The sequence below is a fragment of the Eublepharis macularius genome, chromosome 1, assembly GCF_028583425.1.
Source record: "Eublepharis macularius isolate TG4126 chromosome 1, MPM_Emac_v1.0, whole genome shotgun sequence".
NCBI lineage: Eukaryota > Metazoa > Chordata > Lepidosauria > Squamata > Eublepharidae > Eublepharis > Eublepharis macularius.
The window spans coordinates 145,417,936-145,438,325 of record NC_072790.1 but is presented as its reverse complement, the minus strand read 5'-3'; the positions used below and the strand labels follow the sequence as shown (position 1 = coordinate 145,438,325).

The following is a 20,390-nucleotide window of genomic DNA, read 5'->3' as shown; positions in this document are numbered from 1 at the left end:
TTCCTTTGCAATAAACAATAGCCGTCTTCCATCCCTTTGGCTGCGACTCGGCAAGGTCAGTCCCGCTGCGGCAGCAGCTGCGGAGACGGGAAAAGACCCCCTCCCCCGCCCCGCCAGGAGTGCGGAACTTCGCGTCTGCACGCCCAGAAGAGCCGGCCCAGCCCGCAGCGCCGCCAACTCAACCCAAAGGAGCTCTCCATCTCCGGGCCGGTGCTGAATCTGGCCGGCGGGGGAAGCTGTCCGTCCCGGCCGTGGTGCTGAACTCGGCCCGTCAGCCCAGCAAGGAGCAGTCCAACCCGCCGTGGTGCTGAAAGCTGACTCGCCCCCCGACATCTTTCCAGCCGCAAGAGCAGCGGCGGGCGGCGGAGTATGAAGGGAAAGGGCACCGGGCAGCCCAGCCAGCCGCTTGCCCGCCCTCCGCCACCTCTGTGCTGATCGGTGCCGTTCCGCCCCGCGAGCCCTCTGGACACAAAAAAGCCGGCGGCCATGGAAGAGGAGCTGAAATGCCCCGTGTGCGGCTCGCTGTTCCGGGAGCCCATCATCCTGCCCTGCTCGCACAATGTCTGCCTGCCTTGCGCCCGCACCATCGCCGTGCAAACGCCCGAGAGTGAGCAGCACCTGCCCGCCCTGCTGCACCCGCGGGGCCCGGCCACGGTGCCAGGGGCCGGGGCTGCTGGCGGGCCAGCTTCCCTCGACTACGACTGCGGGGCCGGAGGCGGCGGAGGCGGCGGCGGCGGCGGGGGGGACCATGCGGACAAGCTGAGCCTGCACAGCGAGACCGACAGCGGCTACGGTTCCTACACCCCGAGCCTTAAATCTCCCAACGGGGTGCGCGTCTTGCCGCTGGTCCCGCCGCCTCCGGGCTCGTCGGCCGCGGCCGCCCCGCGGGGAGGAGGCACCAGCTCCTCGCTGACCTGCCCGCAGTGCCATCGCAGCGCCTCCCTGGACCACCGCGGCCTCCGCGGCTTCCAGCGCAACCGGCTGCTGGAGGCCATAGTGCAGCGGTATCAGCAGAGCAGGGCCGCCGCCTCGGCAGCCGCCAAGTGCCAGCTCTGCGACCGCAGCCCTGCAGAGGCGGCCGCAGTCATGTGCGAGCAGTGCGAGGTGCTCTACTGCGCGGCTTGCCAGGTCAAATGCCACCCGTCCCGGGGGCCTTTCGCCAAGCACCGCTTGGTGCCTCCCCCCAACCCGCAAGGCGCCCCTGGCGGTGCGGGCGGAGCAAGCGGCGGAGGGGGCGCGGGCGGCAAGGCTCCAGGAGCTGCCCGCAAGCCGCCCACCTGCGCCGATCATGAGCTGGAGAACTATAGCATGTACTGTGTGACCTGCCGGACCCCGGTCTGCTATCAGTGCCTGGAAGAAGGCAAGCACGCCAAGCACGAGGTGAAGGCCTTGGGGGCCATGTGGAAGCAGCACAAGGTAAGCCGAAAGGAGGCCTGGTCCTTGCTCCTAAGTTCACCCTGCCTGCTGTACCCCCTGCTGGTGAACCCCGAAGGAGTCCCATGCGAGCCCCGCACAAGAACCCAGCCAGTGTCTCCTGGGGAGTTAAAATCACCACCCTCCTGAGTGGCTTGGGCAACAATCAATGTGCTTGAAGTTGAAAAGTGTAAGGGCCAGACATAAACATGCATTGTTAGATTGCATCCTCCCAGCCACCTTTAGCAGTGCTTAATTTCAGCCTCAGAATAAACATGGATTGAATGCCAGTCCTCAGCCCTGCTGCTCAGTTCTTCTCAGTCTCTAGTGTGTGTCCTTGCCACAACCCTGTTTCTCATGTTAAAATGTGGAACAAAGGCCAAAAGACAGTGGCTTCCTCAAGGCCACCTCATTGAGAGACAGATACAATTATGTTAGACAATGCTGCCAGATACCCAGGCAATTGTTGCTAACCTGCTGGGAAGCTCTCAAAGATAGCTTTTCGACCACTGGGAAACTTCTGCTAGCAATTTTATGGCCTCTTTGGCCTTCTGAATTATGCAGAGAGGCTAACCTGAATCAAGGAAGCTCAATGTTTGAGTGATACTGGTGATTCTTTGGAGGGTGAGGGTGAGGTTTTCTATCTAAGGCAATTGCTGCTTATTTAGAATTTTTGATGCTTTCATCAGTTATCCCAAAGTGCATGTTGATGATTTTTTTCTCCAAATTATCCACACAAAAATACATTCTTCTTTGCTGAGGTACCAAAAACCTCTGGGTTCTATTTTCCTTCCATATGACAAGCAAATAACCAAGATGTCTCAGGCTTGAAGGATAACAGGTGAGTTTCTTATCCGAGATCTTAAATAATGGGGGTAGTGTGTGGCAAAGTTATGTTTGGCCCATTCATGCTGCGTTCTGATTCTTTAGCTTCTGTTTGCTAGTCATCCCATAATTATTCATTCATCAAGGCTTAAAAAGTTGAACTGAAATTATTTTGATATCACATCACAGGGGCATAGTTGATGCTTACCTGATGGATGGAGTCATAGTTTGATACAGGTATGGTTAAATGTGCCTGCATTTTCTTTACTATTAAATAGAAAGTGATGATACTTACATTGATCTGAAAACCAATTAAGTCCATCTTGCTGGGGAGCAAGGTCAATGATGTCTGTATAGACTATTCATATTACACTTGGATGAAATAGTTTTCATTGCTATGAAAACCGGGGATCTTGTGCAGAATTTAAGCAAAAATATACCTGTAGTTCACATAATTACAATAAAAAGCACCTAAAAATGGGAGCTGATCCACTTAGAAAAGGCATACGGTCCAGCTCTCAGGGGATTGCACCATTTTAGACATGCATATGTGGAATTACCAGAGTGTATACACCTAATTGATATAATCCTCCTGCACTTGTGAAACTAATATATCTGAGAGAGAGCTCATAGCCTAGTCTCCTCCTTCATGTGTTAATTTTTGGACAGGGAGATTTTACATGGCATGTGTTTAAAAATATGTAATGCTTTATACATTCTGAGATGGTCCAATCCCTTGAGGATTGTCACAAATGCCATTTTCTAAATGTCAGAATCAACCCCCTAACTCAGTTTGAGAAGGGAGTTGGGGTATTCCAATGATGAGTGAATGTCCATTGAGTTAAGTGTAATAAAAATACTACTTCTTGAAGTTACTAGGTGGGTGTTCCTACCTTCTTTAGGTGAAAGATCTGCCTTCAGTCCTGATGCACTGGGAGAAAGACTTATAAATATTTTAAATAAGTAAGTAAATAAACACACATACAAATCCCATTCCATTATACTTACTGCCCTACAAAGTTTGTAGAGCTATCTAGTGTATCCTTCATCTGTTCCATTTTTCTAGAAATGCCATTCTTTTTTCCCCCTGGAGAAAAATTGAACAGATTTGTAACCTGGGGTTGGTGAGCCAGCTGTGGCCCTTCCTGGGCAAGAAAAATCTTGCCATTGTGGCGCTTGCCCATGTAACATTGAGATTAGATTACTGCTGTGCACTCCATGGGGGGCTGCCCTTCTAGACAGTCCAGAAGCTACAGTTGGTACAGAATGCTGAGGCCAGAATATTGATTGTATTCATTCCGGTCTTGTTCCATCTACACTGGCTCCCAATTTGCTTCCTGGCTCAATTCAAGGTGCTAGTATTGACCTTTAAAGTCATATAAGGCTTGGGGCCAGCATATCTTAAGGACTACTATGACAAACAGGAGACTGTCCTTCCCCTGAAAGGTAGAAGAGCAACTCAGCTGTTTCATCCCTGAGCCTGTGGGAGCGCTGCTCTAGCACCCAATCACTGTTCTGAGGAGGGAGGGAATGTCGGAGGGAAATGCAACTGCCGTTCAGTTTAGGTCTGCCTCAGCAAGAGAGCAGATGGTATCAAGGGTATCTCTGCTTGGTATTGTGGCAGGGTGGTTTAACTCTATCTCTAGAAGAGGACCAAGTTGCAAGGTCTGTCTCCGGTGATGGGCAGACTCTTGGGAAAGGGCAGGCTGGTGTGGGTGGAATCCTGTGCATGTATGAAAGATTCCAACCTAGCAGCCAGTCAGTGAAAGCCTGCTTGTACTTGAAAGCCATAAATGGAATTAAAATCACAATCTGAAGCCAAAACTAGCTTAAGTGTATGTGCCTCAGTCATGTTTCTCCTTTGAATATTGGAAGATCTGGGCTGCTGATCTGTTCTTTAAAAAAACAACATGCACATAAATAAATCTTTGTTATTTTAATAAACATCCTGGTTCAGTGATCTCTGACTTCCCCTTACTCACCATAAAACTTACCTCATGGCAGTGAACCCAAAGCCTTTACATGTGCTACCGGAAGAAAATCTAGCAACTGATGGGAAGGTTTATATTTCAGAACATACCTAGGTCCCCAGAATTATAAGATGCTGTGTGGGTTCCCGCAGTTGGAAGAAAAGCCTTCTTCCATATGAGCCCACGGATCAACACTGTTCATCTTTGGAGGCCCTGCTTTCATGTGCCCCCAGCATCTGAGTCTAGATGGGTGGCAACCCAAGAAATGGCCTCCTTGGTCATGGCGCCTAAATTTTGGAACGTCTTCCCCAGGGAGATATGTTTTTCTCCCTCTGTCATTGTCTTCTGCCAGCAAGCGGTCTTTTTTGTTTTGTTTGTCATACCAGCAATCACGGTTACTGGCCCTCTTCCCTGGTTTTGGTGTTGCGTGCTTATATGCTTTTATTGGAATAATTTATGCATATTTTATTTTAACGTTTTGAAGTTTGCCACCTTGGACATATTTGGGTGGAAAGGCAGCATAGAAAGGTTTAGAATACATACATACATACATCATTTTCCAGTTCCAACAAATCCTTACCTCCAAAATGTTCTCTTGACCAAACTGTAAGACAGCTGAATGTATGCACATGCTTGAATTCTTTACTCCAATTAGAAGATGTTGGATTTGTGGTGATAGAGTTATTTTTGTAGGAACCTTGCTAATGCCAAGCCACTCTGGGTCGGGTCAGTCCTTGTACAGGAGACCCCTGTATAAGCCAACATGTGTTCTCTGAAAGGAAGGGAAAATGTAACAAATAATGATAAGAGCATCCTGGAATGCTCTCACGTGTGAATCCTGTTGAAACGGAGCTTGCCTCTGGTAATGTCCTAGAGAAGCAAGCCCTTGTTCCTACCAAAGATTGAGACAGTTTGATTTTAACATGTCAGTACCATTCTCAGTTAAGGTAATGGTAGGATCTGTTTTCAGATTAAAGGAATATAACAACAACAACAACAACTGTTCTTATATTCCACTCTTCTAGACAGATTAGTATCTCACTCAGAGCAGAGAACAAAGTTATTATTCCCACAATACAGCTGGGGAGCTGGAACTGAGAGGAGCTCATGGCAGTAGTGGGAGTCAAACTAGCAGAGTGCTGATTTGCAGCCAGCCACTTAACCACTATGGCAAGATGTTGAAAGTGAGTGCAGGAGAAGCTCCTGGTTCTTCACATCTCACACAGGTTATGAATTCACTAGCTGACTCTAAGCAAGTCACCATCTCAGCCTCTTGATCTGCAATGTGGGAAAATAATACCAACCTACCTTATAAGGCTGATTCATTTTCTGTAAAGCCTTTTGAGTACTTGAAAGCACTCTATAAATGCTGCGTATTGTTGTTATAGAATGTGGGAGAGCTCAGTTCATATCCCTTTTCATCTTTTTTTTTAATGTGGAATTTTTCTTTATTTAGACTATAAACAATAACATAAAAGCTACAGACAACAAACACAGAAGATAAAAAAAACATTCTAAAAGAAGACACATTAACAATACATAAAAAAGTTAAAAAAGAGAAAAAAAGAAAAAAGAAAAATAAACCCTTAAACTAAACTACAGATTGAGTTCCGATTTTCTCTGCCACAAATATGGATCATTTTCAGAGTCTCACTTATTCTAAGTTAAACATAAGGGCCCTCATTTTTTCATTGTTCATTATTGTTAATCCATAAATCCAGATGTCATCAAGTCCTTATTATCCATTTCATGTAAAAAGTCTATAAACAGTGTCCATTCAGTCACAAATGTAACTAATGTCTTTTCTCTAATCAGTGAAGTAAGTTTTGCCATTGACGCAAACCTTTTCATCTTTGGACCTCAAGTGCTTGGAGTCTGCAGACAACTGATTATGTCTCACCTACACAATTCAAATGATATTGGATTTGTAAGGCTATGTGCACAGCAAATAAATAAATAAATAAATAAATAAATAAAGTGGTGTACATGATTAAAATCCAGTAGGCTGTTAATCGAATGAGGGTAAATTGAATTTGGAAGGAGCAACCAACAATTTAAACTGCAATTTGAACAATGGCTGATCAATACCCAAAAATACCCTTTGATAAAGTACTCTGCTTATTTAGACACTATTTCAAATAATGCTGCCATTTTAATAATAACATTGTCATAAGAATGCATATTATGTTTTCATTTCTCTTTGTTTCTGGAAACATATGTGGTTTCTCCTAATGCTGTTTCATTCTTATGTTGTAAATATTGGAGAGAAAAATAAACACTCAATTAACTAATTTTTGGTGATAATGGTGATTATCTTGTGCTCCTCTAAGTGTTAATTATCCTTGTACATTGTCTTTGGCTGGGTATAAATATGACATCACTGAGCCAGCATCCTCATTGCCTATTTGCTTTCAAATAATTGCATGCTAAAGTCACATATTTGAACTAACCCAGCAAGTTTTTTGCATGCCGCAATTCTTTTGTAATTTATGGCCTCATGAGCCCCATAATAGTAGCTAAACCATAAATTAAAATGCCATGTGCTGAATTGTGCTGCACATTTCATTGAGTTTTATGCTTTTCTGGGTAGATATGGCTGTGGTAGGAGGTGGAAAACACTCACTCCTCATGAGCATACGCTAGTATTTTGCAAACAGATTCCTCCTCCTTCCCATATGTCTAGGAAGCCAGACTTTTTGTCATGCTAAACCATCTTTTGAATACATTACAAGCCATTTCATAAACAGATCTAATGCCATAACTCTGAATATTTTAGCTAGGTGGATTTAGACAGGAAATGTGTTTTGAATGATCAGTGAACATTTTTGACTATTCCAGTGTATTGTTTTATAGACATGATTGTTATGGGGTAACTTCCTCTGTCAGATTACTCACTACAATCTGGATTATAGAGACAATACAATTAGGACCTTTAGATGTAGAAGGTCTGGAGCAGGGACAGCAGGGAGGACTAGATCAGCTAACTGGTTGCACTAGCATGGATATCAGAGTGGATTATAAACCCAAACAGAAGAAATATAAAACTGGAGATAATTGATGCCAAATAAGGGATTCATAATTATTTATGGATCATTAAATCATTAAAAACTATTCAAAGACAAGATGGCACCCTGATTTTGAGGGATGGACTATTAAGAATATGGTTCCAATGTAGAAACAGATTAACAGTGAAATCTTAAGCAGAGTTACTCCAGTCTAAACCCATTGAAATCAAGCTCAAGGAAAAAACATTTCACGGCTGATGTATTATCCAATGATGTCTAAACTTAAAGAACAACTATTCAAAGAAGGTGGCTGGGTAAGAGAGAAAACAGTGTTTGAACAACTAATCACTGGAGATCCAAAACACCCATTAGGAAAAGTATACAAAATCTTATTGCAATATGACACAAAATCAAAACAAGTACAAGATAGTAGGATAAAATGGATGCAAAACTTTGGAGAAAATATATCTATGAACCAGTAGGAAAACTTATGGACTAAACAAATTAAATTTACAGACTGTCAAATAGTAAAGGAGAACTGGTATAAAATGTTCTGTAGATGGCATATTACTCCTAAGGACGTTGCAAAAGCTAATTTGGAATATTCTGCAAAGTGCTGGAAATTTCAATATACAGATGCAACGTTTTATCATATATGTTGGACATGCAAGGAAGTGAGGAAATGGTGGATAAAAATACATGAAGAGATGCAAAAGATACTAAAGTTTTGCTTTGTATTGTATCCTAAAAATATGCTATTAAATATTTTACCATGTAATATCACAAAAATACACCAGGAAACTTTATATGGTGACAGTGGCAAGAGTAGTATATGCAACAAAGTGGAAGGCAGAATCCTGTCCAGACTCAACAGAATGGATGAATAAACTATACAGATATGTGTCAATGGCAAAACTAACATCTTATATGCATAACAGGCCAATCCTAGAATTCCAGAAAAAACGGGAAGCCTTTTTTGATTATGTATCGGAAAATTAAGAAAAATTAATCTCAGTAAAATGGATTAATTATCCAATATGTAACTGAAAATCCTGAACATAAAATGTTGAATATAATGTATTTTAATATGTGAGGGGATGGAGGGGAGAATAATCTGTAGTTTATATATTTTGTTATCTTTACTTATCTTTGATTTATACAACCATGTTAATAATTTTTGTTTCTATATCGTTTTTATTATCATCTTGTTTTTTAAATAATATATATATATATATTAAAAAACTGCTGGGCACTTCAGATTGTATCACAATTCACATCACACAATTCAGTTCCCATTGACATTCTTCATGGTGTCCTGTGTCAAATGATGGTCTGCCATATGGCAATAAGGACACTAGTCCCGGCCAAAACCTGGCAAATGGTCAAAGTGGATATGAAAGACAAGCAATAAAAATGCCATTTATTAAAAATAACATTGTGAAAGAATGTTTTCCATTCAAGTAGGAATAAGTAGATGTGTTTCTTTCCCCCCTTTTAAACTATCGCATTTTAAAAACAAAACAATTTTTATAATTTAAAGCAACTTGGATAACCATACTCCCATCTAAAAAGTCGAAGGGACGACTCCTCTTGGCAGGCTCTTCTTAGCAATAATACCTTCTCTGTAAACCCTGCCCACTGAGCCTTTAAATGCTACACTGGTGGAGTGAAAAAACTTACCCATTGGATTTGTTTACCTGCTTTGCTCTTTTGTAGCAGCCCAGGTTAAATGTAGCACTGTGTGAGGGTAAAGTCCCACAGGTGTATGATACTTTTGCCTCATCAGTGTCAGACTGAAATCAAGCATAACTCATGAACAAGGTGATACAAAACATAGTGAATGAATAAAAGGAAATCTACCTCGCTTCCTACTAACCATTTATCTTTTTGTAATATCAGGTGACACTGAAGCTTGCATAACTTCTTTGTTAGAGCAATACATCAGATCTCTGATATTAGATTATCAAGATGAAATATCAGAAGCCTGATACCAGAGCGGATACAGCAGAAGGGTTAAGAGACTGATGCCCTTGCTTGAATCTCACTTCTGTCATGAATGCCACTACCTGGCATTAGGTGACTGACTCTCTCTCAGCCTACCCATTCCTGTAATACCTGTGGGTAATAAATAGTATACAGGGGCAGATTGCCCATTATGGTCAACAGGACTTCTTCTTGTGAGCCAATGGCCTTTCTTGTGTCTGGGCCAGGCCAGCCCAGTGAAAGAAGGGTTGCAGCTGTCCCACCTGAGCAGTGTGTGGCCTGTGGGAGCTGATGCCCAGTTCTATACTATGTTTAGAAATAGGCACTTGACCTGTGGGGGAAAAACCCAGCTGGTTGGGCAGGCAGACTGCCTTTTTCTTCCTGCCTCCTCCTTTTCCAGGGCCATTTTTTTCTTAAACCAACCTAATAATACTGACCTCCATTTCAAGGTTGTTGAAGAGATTATTGAGATTTTGTATGAGAGATGCCTGGAACATTTGAAAATTTTGTATAAATGCTAATTGTAGCAGTAGTAGTAATTTGTGCAGCGTTTCAGTGAGGCCAGCAGATCAAGCAGAGCGGCACCAGTGTATTTTTTTTAATTTACAACATTTATATCATGCCTTTCTGTCCAATAGGGCCACTAAGGCAATTTACCATTAAAACAGCATAAAAGTACATCATAAAACCAGTTAAAAACACAACATATCATTACAAACAATTTAAATGCATCCTAAAACCAATTCAAATGGAGCTAAAATACATATATAAAACAGAAGGGAGTACATTAAAACACAAGGCAAAACAAAAATATCATTGAGGAACACCAGACAAAACAAGAAATTGTTGTTCTCCTTCCCAACTGCCAGACATATGCTAATATATCTCTGAACACTCTGGTGCACACCTTTGGGAGAGGTTAGCCCCTCCCCCTGCCCTAACCAAGTCTCAGGGATACATGTCAGGTCAGCCCTCTCCTCCTCCTCCTCCTCCTCCTCCTCCTGGGTTCTGTTTTCTCTGTGACTGACCTAGCATTTAGCAGCAGGATTTTATAGCCTGGTGGCTTGATGATATGGTTATGAACACCACTTCAGCTGGAAGAAGAGCTAGAAAAAGAAAGAGCATGCAAATGTCTGCTGTCCCTTGCCCTTGCCTAGCCTGTTCTCCCACCACCATATCTCCCCCTCCTCCACAATCGATTGGTTGTGGCACCATCCTCTGCCCCAGTCTGCTCTCCCAGACATGTCCCAAGCCAGCAGTTGACACAAGGACAACAACTACGCTTAAAAACTACAGTCCAGGTGGCAGCTCTCACCTGGATCTGGACACGACAGAAATACCGACATCCAGCTCTTCCCTGGTATAAGACAAACAACATAATGGCTTACTCCCATACTGCCTCCTCTACAAAAATTAGCCCAGGCTCATTTAGTCTTTATCCAGCTTGGCTCCACATAGATATAGTAAGATCATCCATCAGTCCACTGCAACTCATGGCTCATCCAAGCTTGAGAGGCATGGATGAACTATTGTGCATGGGATCTCAGTCTTAGAAAGTAGACCTCAAATAAACTTCCAGCTTTGTCCCATTTCTAGTTGTTTGTGAACTGTTTCTGCAACATTCAGATTAGATGAGGAAATCAATATTAATCCGTTGCTGCTATTCCATACAGAATAAACAATGAACTTGCTTAGAGAAGGAATTTTAGAATTAATGCTGATTCTGTACAATCAATGACGAATCTACCCCATATGCTATGCTATTGACATATTCAGAAAAATCTTAGCAAAATAAGCATAGTCATGGATTATTAATTGCTTAATAAAATGGAATTTGTAGCATAAACATTTATCATCAAAGATCTTTTCAATACTGTGGGAGAAAAAAACCTTCTTGGGTACAGAGGATGTTTATGATGGTTTACAAGGGAGCAGTGAGCAATTTGTTTTCTTTTATTGGACATTATGCCTATTTGTCAAGATACACAAAGACATCTTTGACAGACGTGGATGATCCAGGCTACCCTAATCTCATCACATCTTGGAAGCTAGGCAGAGTCAGCCTCGTTAGTACTCGGATGGGAGATTGCCAAGGACTTCCAGAGGTGCTATGCAGAGGCAGGCAGGGGCAAACCACCTCTGATTGTCTATTGCCTTGAAGACCCTACAGATTCACCATAAGTCAGCTGTAACTTGATGCCTCTTTCAACACATACACTGACTGCAGATCTGTAGAAAAATAAGGTATCAAAAGGGACTTGTGGAATTGCCAACTGGGAAGTCAGGGAGCATAGCAGCTGCCCTAGTTACTATGCATTGGGAGGAGACTCTGAGAGACGCCATTAGTGGAACAGCCTACCTAACTGATCATCCCATTTAGAGTGGTGTGAAGGAGTCCCTTGGTACTCACTTCTAGCAAGTCTAGTAGCTGATGGTATCAGCCATTGAAGAGGAGGAGCCATTGAAAAGGAAGGAGCACCTGTACTCCTTCCTTTCAGCTTAATAAATTATTTATTCCATCATTTGTTGTGAGGTGAGGAGTACAGATGTTTCAACTACACTGGGGGGGATGTTTAGTTTATTAATCAATTATATATGAGCTTGCCTGAGATCTGAACCGGACTAGTATTGGGTTCTTTAGAGAGAAACTACATTGTCACATACAGGACTGATGATGCTGTAAACCTCCTTGAACACTAAATATGGTGGATAGGTGGCATATAAGTTAAAATCATCAATAAAATTGATACATCAGCCTGCAAGAGACTTCTTGGTTGCTATCCTCCAGTTCTGGAGCTCTTATCTTTTGCAGGTGTGGTTAGCACAAACTCTTTTGGCCTTTTGCTATCCATGTTATGGTAACATCAAGACTTGACTATTGTAATGCACTATACATAAGTCTCCCATCCAATTGGTGCAAAACACTGTGGCACAACAGTTATCAAGAGCAAGCAGGAGCATGAACATCACACCCATTCTGCAGTCACTCCATTGCCTATCTATCAGTTACCATGCTCAGTTCAAGGTATTGGTTATCATATACAAAGCTTTTCATGGCCTTGGTCGAGCATACCTATGGAACCATCTCCCTCTCTATGTTCCTCCATGGCAACTTCGCTCATCTGAACAGAGTTTCCTGCAGGTGACAGCCTGCACATGGGCGAAATCAACAGCAGCCCGTAGACGGACTTTCTCTGTGGTGGCCCCTACACTGTGGAACAGCCTGCCTGAAGAGGTCAGGAGAGCCCCCACTCTCCTAGCTTTCCACAAACAATGCAAAACCAAATTATTCAAAAAGCCTTTTGTGTTGTAGGGAGCGAGTCTCAGATGCTTCACTAAAGAGATAGGGACCCTAGACATAACCACTATGTTGTTTTAAATATGTGCTCCAAAGAGCTACCTGTGCTTCATGTTGTCCAATGTCAGCCTTAGAATTGCTTATGCTCTGTTTCAGCATTTCTTCAACTCTGTATTGGATTCTTACTAATGCTATGCCTTTGTAAACTCATGTTTATTTACCCTATGGCATTGTTTATGGAAATGTCCTTGAAATTGACTGTACTAATCTCACACTGTGTAATCCACCTTAACTCTCAATGAGAAAGTTGGACTATAAATAAATAAATAAAGTGTGCCTCTATAGAAAGACCTTTGAAATTAACTAAACACCCTAAAAACTTTTATAGGTTTTATGTTGCTTCTATGGCCAGCTTTCATTGATGTTATTAATTGGTTTGATTAGTCCATGTTTTTTTAAAAAATTGTACTGATGTTTTTACTTTGATTCCATTCATGACTGTAAACTGCATTGATTGTTCGTGGGTTAGTAAGGTTGTATATACGTTTCTGAAACACAAAAATAGATTAACTGATTAAAAGGTGTTGATTGGCTAAAAAGGCCCTCTCAATTAAAAGAGCAGCAGTTTTTAAAAAAGTTAGTTATTTTTAATGCACATATTTATGAATGCTACGAATGGCATGGGCATTATTAAAAGAGGCATTCCTCTTCTCTAACACAAGTGAGGAAACACATTCTGCAACAGCAACAGCAGCTGTGACACCCATGTACATCATCTAAAAAGAAAGAAAAATGTCTTTCTTCAGAACTGTTTTATTTATAATCATAAACTTGCACTAAAACTTCTTAAAGAAAGTGACAGTCCAAGCTAGAAGAGCAACCTTTGTGAATGAAACTCACTGTTAAAAGTATTGTTTGGATGCCAGATGGGCAAGTGTGGCCTTAGTGCTATCACTTAATAAATCATCCTATTTCATTTGACAGTCTGCACACCATAAGCTGATTACTAAAGAAAAACTCAATCTTCTAGGGCTAAAAGAAACGTTACACACAAATGCATATAAATGTAGCCTCATTTAGCCTGAAAAGCTGCTTTGGGGCTAGTGGGGATGATTCAGAGTAGAGTGTGGAGTCTTTTTCTTACCCGCTCTTTCCCCACTCCATATCGTCCACCTTGGAGCTTTTCCCCTGTGGGCTTTCGAATGCTTATTGCATCTCCGTCCTATCCTGTTTCTCCCTTCTCAGTTACTGTCTTCTGAAAATGGCTTTTCAAGGTGGAAAAGGGCTGTCATCCTGTAGTCACGCATACATTGCCACAGAACATGTTGCTTGTCTTACAATGGAAACTTGAATTCCAGCAAGAATGGCCTGTGCAAAATGCCTGCGATTGAAAGCAACTGTTAATGATAAGAAATAAAAATTGTGTTTTATACTCACCAGACTTCTTTCTTGCAGGCACAACTGTCTCAGGCTTTAAATGGCATTTCAGATAAAGCAAAGGAAGCAAAAGAGTTTCTTGTTCAGCTGAAAAACATATTGCAGCAGATACAGGTAACGATGACAGAATTCTAACTGTTTTGGAACACGTTACTCATGGATCTTGTATAGAATAGCCAAGGTTGAAGTGATGGATCAAACATGTTCTGTAGTTTTCTGTTTGACTGTTGATGTGGTTAACTCGGGGTGGAGGGAGGCCTGGAAGTCATAATCCTGCTAATTCAGTCTTGCTTTCTGAGCCAGCTCTAAACCTCTGGCATTTTGGTGCATTTCTCCCCTTAATTAGCACTTTCACTTGGGGGTGGAGGTAGAAAGCAACAAAGCCACTAAATTGCTTTATAGACAAATATTTGCCATCGTGGGTGCAAAGAAAAAAAAGGCAGGCAGAAGCCACCCTCCACGCCTCCCTGAAGGCAGCAGAAGAGCCCTGCAGGCAAAGCAAGCCTGCTGCTGGAGCAATCCAGCTGAAACGGGAGGAAGCGCTAAGCAGGAAAGGAGAGAGGGTGGGAAGAAATGGTGTACTGCAGGGCCTCTGAGAGGAATTTTATGAGGCGGTGCAAAAAAATTTCAGGGCCTCTTTCCTGCTCCATTAGCCAGCTTTTTTTTAATCCATAATGGTTTTAAGCATAAGGTTAAAAAATAGGCTTTGTATTTACTTAAAAATGAGCTTTCCTTGCCTTTTTTGTGAAAAATTTCTAATGACAGCATCAAAACTAATTGTTCTGGCAACGTTTGATTCAATATTCTGCCTGGCCAAATCCACAAGACGTTCTTGAGACATTGTAGACCTTAAAAAATTCTTAATCAGCTTGAGTTTGTTAAATGATGTCTCTGCAGAAGCTACTGTTGCTGGAATTGTTAAAGGAATTCATAATTTGACACAAACATTTGGAAACAGGTCACCAAGTCTGTATTCTGTTAATATGTTCAACAGATCCAGTGGTTTTAACTCTGCATTTCCAAAATTTGCCTTATGTACTGAAGGTAAATGTGGCCAAAAAATCCACATCATTAAGGTCATTAAGGTCATTAGGATATTGTTTTGATAAAACTAAAGCTTTTTCTTTCAAGTCACTTTCAGACATGGTGAGGTATTTCTGTAAGGAATTGAACTTTTCAGCCAACTGCTTCACAGCATTGAATCTTACAGTTAATCCTGCTATATCACTGTCTACTAAAACATAAAACACAGACTTTTTGAAATAGGCTTCTTCTGGTGAATCATCTGTGTCACTCATTTCCAGCAAGTGAGCATAAGGTCTGTTATCGTGCAGCCTCGCCCCCTTGTGCGTAACTCCACCACATCCATGAGATAATTTTATTTCTATCTAAAGGGTAGGTGCAACAATTTTGGCTTCATTCCGCATGCATTTCCAGTCGTTTCAAAGAAAACACAAAACATCTATCTATTGAAAGAATCCCCAAACCCTATAGCAATACATTGCTGTAGTTTTGAAAGTGCTACTTAACTTTTTTTTTTTAATTTCTTCTCTAGGCATTAGCTAGTTGGTCACCCCTTTGAAACTGGACCACACCATTTTAGGTACCAGGAAAATGGAGAGCATGAACATGTACAGAGTGCACATTCCTTGCCAGTGTTCTCTCCAGGATGCACATAGGGCAAAAGGAAATTTTGTGCCCCCGCCCCAATCCTGTTCATGCATCGGGGGTTTTTCATTGCTTCAGAGAGAGAGCACTCAGTTCTAGGAATTGTCCTTTTCTGCAATCAATACCACCTCTCCATTTAAAAATGGAATGGAAATTGAAAGAGGAGCTTAGGAGTGGCTGAAGCAGCCCGCCCCACACACACACATGCACACACATTACCACTAAAAAACTAACTGTTCTTCCATACACAGCAAAAAAAACCCCTCAAAAACAGCAGCAACAACCTAGTTGAAAGCTATTTCAACAAGGTTGAATGCTATTTCAACATGGAAACATAGGTTTCCATGGCCCTTTCCCAGTTTTCCATTTCCAAAGTACAATGTAATGATAATGTAACTGAAAAGTAAAATAGACTTACATTTTCTGTATTAAAAGGAACAGAAACTGGTTCTTAACAGAGTAGCATTGATTGCAGAGAAAATGTGATGATAGGTGGTTAGAGCGTGCTGGCTGGTGTGAGTGTGAAAGTTTTAGAAAAATAAATTCTTAAACACACAAATACATATGAGCAAAAAACAGGAACAAAGCCCAAATAATCAAGGTAATTGTAACATGATACAACAGAAGGGGTGGACAGTCCTGTGCTTCATCTGCCATTGTAACTGAGTCCCTCATGTGAGCTTGTCACTGCTTGACCCCCATGGCCAAATCCAAGGGGCTTTGAGCCCCTCAGCCCCCATGCAGTTCACTGGCTGACTGGGGGGCCTCAGTCCCCCCAGCCAAATCTAGGGGAGGCTCAAGCCCCTCAGCCCCCCCTCCCTGTAGTTTACACCTATGTACACCAACACATCCACTACAACAATGGCCACTGGCCTAAACATTCTGTCTGCCTGGCTGGAGAGTGGAGAGTCACGTGATCTTCTAACTGGCACATGCTGCCCCTAGTGGAATGTAAAGGAGAAAACTATGCTATGTGGGCAAACAACATAAGATATAAATTCTAGTCTTCATATGCAAAGTGCATGAAACTCTTGGGTCACCTTTCGGCCTCTTTGGGCCCCTTCTGGGCCCATGGGCCCTGGTGCGATGCACCTGCTGACACCCCCCCTCTCAAAGGGCCTGGTGTACTGGCTGTCTACTCAACTACTTACATCTATAGGAAATAAAGCCCTGTCAATGCAGAGCAATTCCCTATCCTTGCCCTTGTTAAGTCTTTCAAAATTACCACAAGGCAGTCCTCCACAACACCAAAACAAAAGCCTGGCTGCATAGGTGGAACTAGTATTAAGGCTTCTAAGCTTTCCCTCGATTGGTTGAGAATGGCATGTAATGGCCCACTGACCCAGTGTGCCTCCTACCCCTTATTCCTTCCAAGAGCAGTGCAGGAAAAATGCCACCCGCTGCTGTTGGAGGTAGATGAAACTGGCAGTTCCCAAAAGCCTGTTGCCCAAGTCAATTGCCTAGAGCACCTGTATGGTTGGGCCAGCAATGCTCATTATATAGCTTCTCCAGGGTATGATCCTTCCGTCTTGTTTCCTCCTGAAGTCCTTGGGCTGACAATCTATGACATAGGAAGCTCACTGATTAATTTGGCCCCAGGTGTAAGTATTGTCAGTGCTTAATATTAATGAATTCATCTGAATATTGATAGGAAAATGTATATGTTGTCCTATTAAGCACATTTTAAAGAGAAATAAAGTATTATTCAGAATGAACCAGGAATTTCTGGGTAGATGGATATCACAATGACTATGACTGACTAATCAAAGCAGTTTCTAGGAATCAACCTACTATCCCAATTGCCTCTGTCTAAAGATGTAACCATTTTATTACCCTCTAAGGGAAATATTATATTGCTAATTCCTGAGAACAAATATCTGGGGAAATATACAACAGTGTTATACTAAAGGGCCAAAAGTCCTGAACACTAAAGAGAGGTTGGTGTAAAAATTGATCAATTTTAGCCCTGTTCAGATGCTACTACTTTGATGCTCCCACATTAAGTACTGTGCACTATGTGGGATCCTCTCTATATGCATGGTTCCCATTTAGTGTGAATAATGCAACACACATATTTTCCAGTTTGAGTACATAATGGTTGGAGGTTGGATTTTTTAAAGGTTTTTGATTGCATGTACCAAAGCTGGAAAATATACATGTTGCCTGTTTATTCAAAATGGCCACTACACATATGGAGAGGATCCCACATAGCACACTTTCCTAGTATGAGAAGTAGGAGTTCCAAAACTGTAATTATTGAAAAGGGCTCTAGTTGCTGAACAAATACTCTTTCGGTAAGATCTCAGCTTTTGGTCCCCCACCTGAAAAGGAAGACACAGATACCAAGATTGGATTAAACTTTATTAATTATTTTAAAGGCCGAACTGTAATAGGTAAACTATTTACCCTAATAGAGAGGGAACCCTAAGAGGCTACCCAATGGGTTCACCAGCATTTGGGCAATCCCACCTTGGTTTCAAGCTCTTTGCTTGTCCTTGCCTGCTCATCAAAATCTTATCAAGAGATGCTGCTGATCATTTCCCTGCTCCAGCCATCATGAAGGTTCAGGTGTTAACCAGCATCACCAAAAGAGTTCCCTCCCCAAGCACTTGGATTATACAGCCCAATTGCTTATTATGACAGACCCCTCCCTCACTCTCCCACTGCGAGGCAGATTTTCCTGCCAAAATTCAGTTTGCCTCTTTGGCTGAGCAGCCCCTAAGTAAGGTAGTTTGAAAGTCTGTCCCACCCTGACAGTCAGATATAATTTTGGCTTTTTAACCCAGAAAGAACTTTATTTAACAGGCAGGGATTGAATAAGAGTAGTCAGGGGATGGAATTGCTGAGGTAAGTTTTTTTGGAAGTACAGAATACATTTTGAGTAGCAGGCAAAATATTTTCCTTGAAGCTTAGTTTCTTATATTCTTGTTTCTTAACAGCGAGAGGGGTTTTACTTAATTCTTTAGTTACAGCAACATTGTTTCTTTACAGAGTTGCCTATGACAGTTCAGGTTTCCTGGATGTGAGCTGCTCCACTGCGGGAGGCGCCTGGACCTCTCTCCGCCATCTTCCCGGGGCTACTACCGGGGGGCTCCCTCGGCTTCAGAATACGCAGGGGTGGGGGTTGCAGCACCCTGACCCACCTTCTGCTGGCCTGGTGGTGACTGACTGACTGACTGACTGACTGACTCTCTCTCTCTCTCTCTCTCTCTCTCTCTCTCTGTTCTCACGTCACCCCGGCTGTCTTTTCCTCCTCAGTGTCCTTGGGAGCCCTCCCTTTATAGCCCCCTGCTCCTTCCCCTGCCCCTGAAGGTGCCCAATCCCCATCTGCCTTGCCCTGCTCCTCATCCCCGCCACCTGCTACACATGAGCTACCCCTCCTCCATTGGGTGCAGGGGCATCCATCACCATGAGGGCCCCCCGCCTCCCTCACCCACCCTCCAATGGGGCGGTTGCCTTCGCCTTCCTCAAGACCCACCCCCTCTGGCCAGATTGGAGCCTGTCACTTCCCCCAGGCCCGGCCTGGCTTCCTCCCTGCCGGTCCCTCCCCCACTGGCCCCAGCCATGCACCGGCTGGCGCTATTTGCCCCACCACCGAGCCCAGTGGGGCTCGGAGCTGCCGCTGCACCACCGCGCAGCTCAGCTGTTGGGCAGGCAGCGGCATCAGCAGCAGTGCCTTGCCCCGCCAGCTCCCCTGCTCTGTGGAGCTCTCTGGCAGCCTGTCACCTGCCTGGGCTGCCCTGCCTCTCTCCTCCACCTTCCCCGGCCCTGCCCCGCTGCCAGGTAAGGGTTGGGGGTGCTGTGTTTGCTCTGGGTTGGGGTGCAGGGGGTGGGGCTGCACCTTCAAGGCCAGAGCAACCGCGGCTGACTCCGGACACTGGAGTTAGTTTGAAAACTGTTTTCCCTTCACAGCAGACCTGGGGTCCTCCTCAGAGCCAACCTCCCTTTAGAAACTGTGCAGGAATTAATCTTCTTCTTCTAAGGAGATATAACCCTTCTTCTCTTGGCAGTCTCCACCTACTACCCAATCAATCTTGCCAAAACACACTCCCAGTTCTATGCTGTATGTATCAAGCAGGTTTCAGCTTCTGCTGACACCTATACTAAGAATTCTTCTTCAGGACAGTGATATTACAGTTAAGGCAAAAGATTCCTCTTCGCTCTCTCCAGAGGAGAACCTGTCTGACATTCCCTGTCAGACTCACTCCCAAACTCTCCCTGAACAATCCTGTCAGAAACCAACTGCCAACTCTTCACCCAGGTTCTAACCAACCAATCAGAGAGGAGGGAGCAGCCTGTCACTCAAGTTCTCCATTCCAAGCAAGACTTAACTCTTTCCCTCCCAGCTGTCTGATTGCTGCACTTAAGAAACTTGCTTTCAAGTGCAGTCCGTCACACTTACCTATCCCTATCCTAAGATATCTCAGGGTGCTTGCCTATCTAAACAATATAACATTGAACTTGTGCTAAACTGCCACCTTAGGGCCTTACCATATGTGATGGATGGGAGGCTGTCCTGCCCTTGAGAAGAAAAACACCAGTCCCCTTTAGTTCTGTTTGGTGTATGAGCAGTGCAGAGTAGAGCCCAATGGGAGGGGAGAGTGAGAGAAAAAGCTGTTCTATGGTCAGCTTAGACCAGATAGGGTCTGAACCATCAGAGAGAGGGGGTGACTGGACAGATTCTGTCTCAGGGTTTGCCTAATGTGTAAGCAGATTAAACCAGTGAATGTGTGGAGACAGGGTTTGTATCTCTAGAGTATACTTGGGAGGAAGCCTGTCTCAGAACCTATC

The 20,390-nt window shown here is 43.3% G+C and overlaps 1 protein-coding gene across 1 annotated transcript in view; it reads left to right on the top strand.

Moving 5' to 3' along the window:
* The first annotated feature begins 486 nt into the window (after positions 1 to 486).
* The window catches only part of TRIM67 (tripartite motif containing 67), a 49,800-nt gene continuing 29,896 nt past the window's right edge, over positions 487 to 20,390 (top strand). Inside the window, exons 1-2 of the mRNA XM_054985630.1 lie at positions 487 to 1,416; positions 13,950 to 14,045. Coding sequence (XP_054841605.1) covers positions 487 to 1,416; positions 13,950 to 14,045 — 1,026 coding nt within the window. The remainder of the gene's footprint in view (positions 1,417 to 13,949; positions 14,046 to 20,390) is intronic.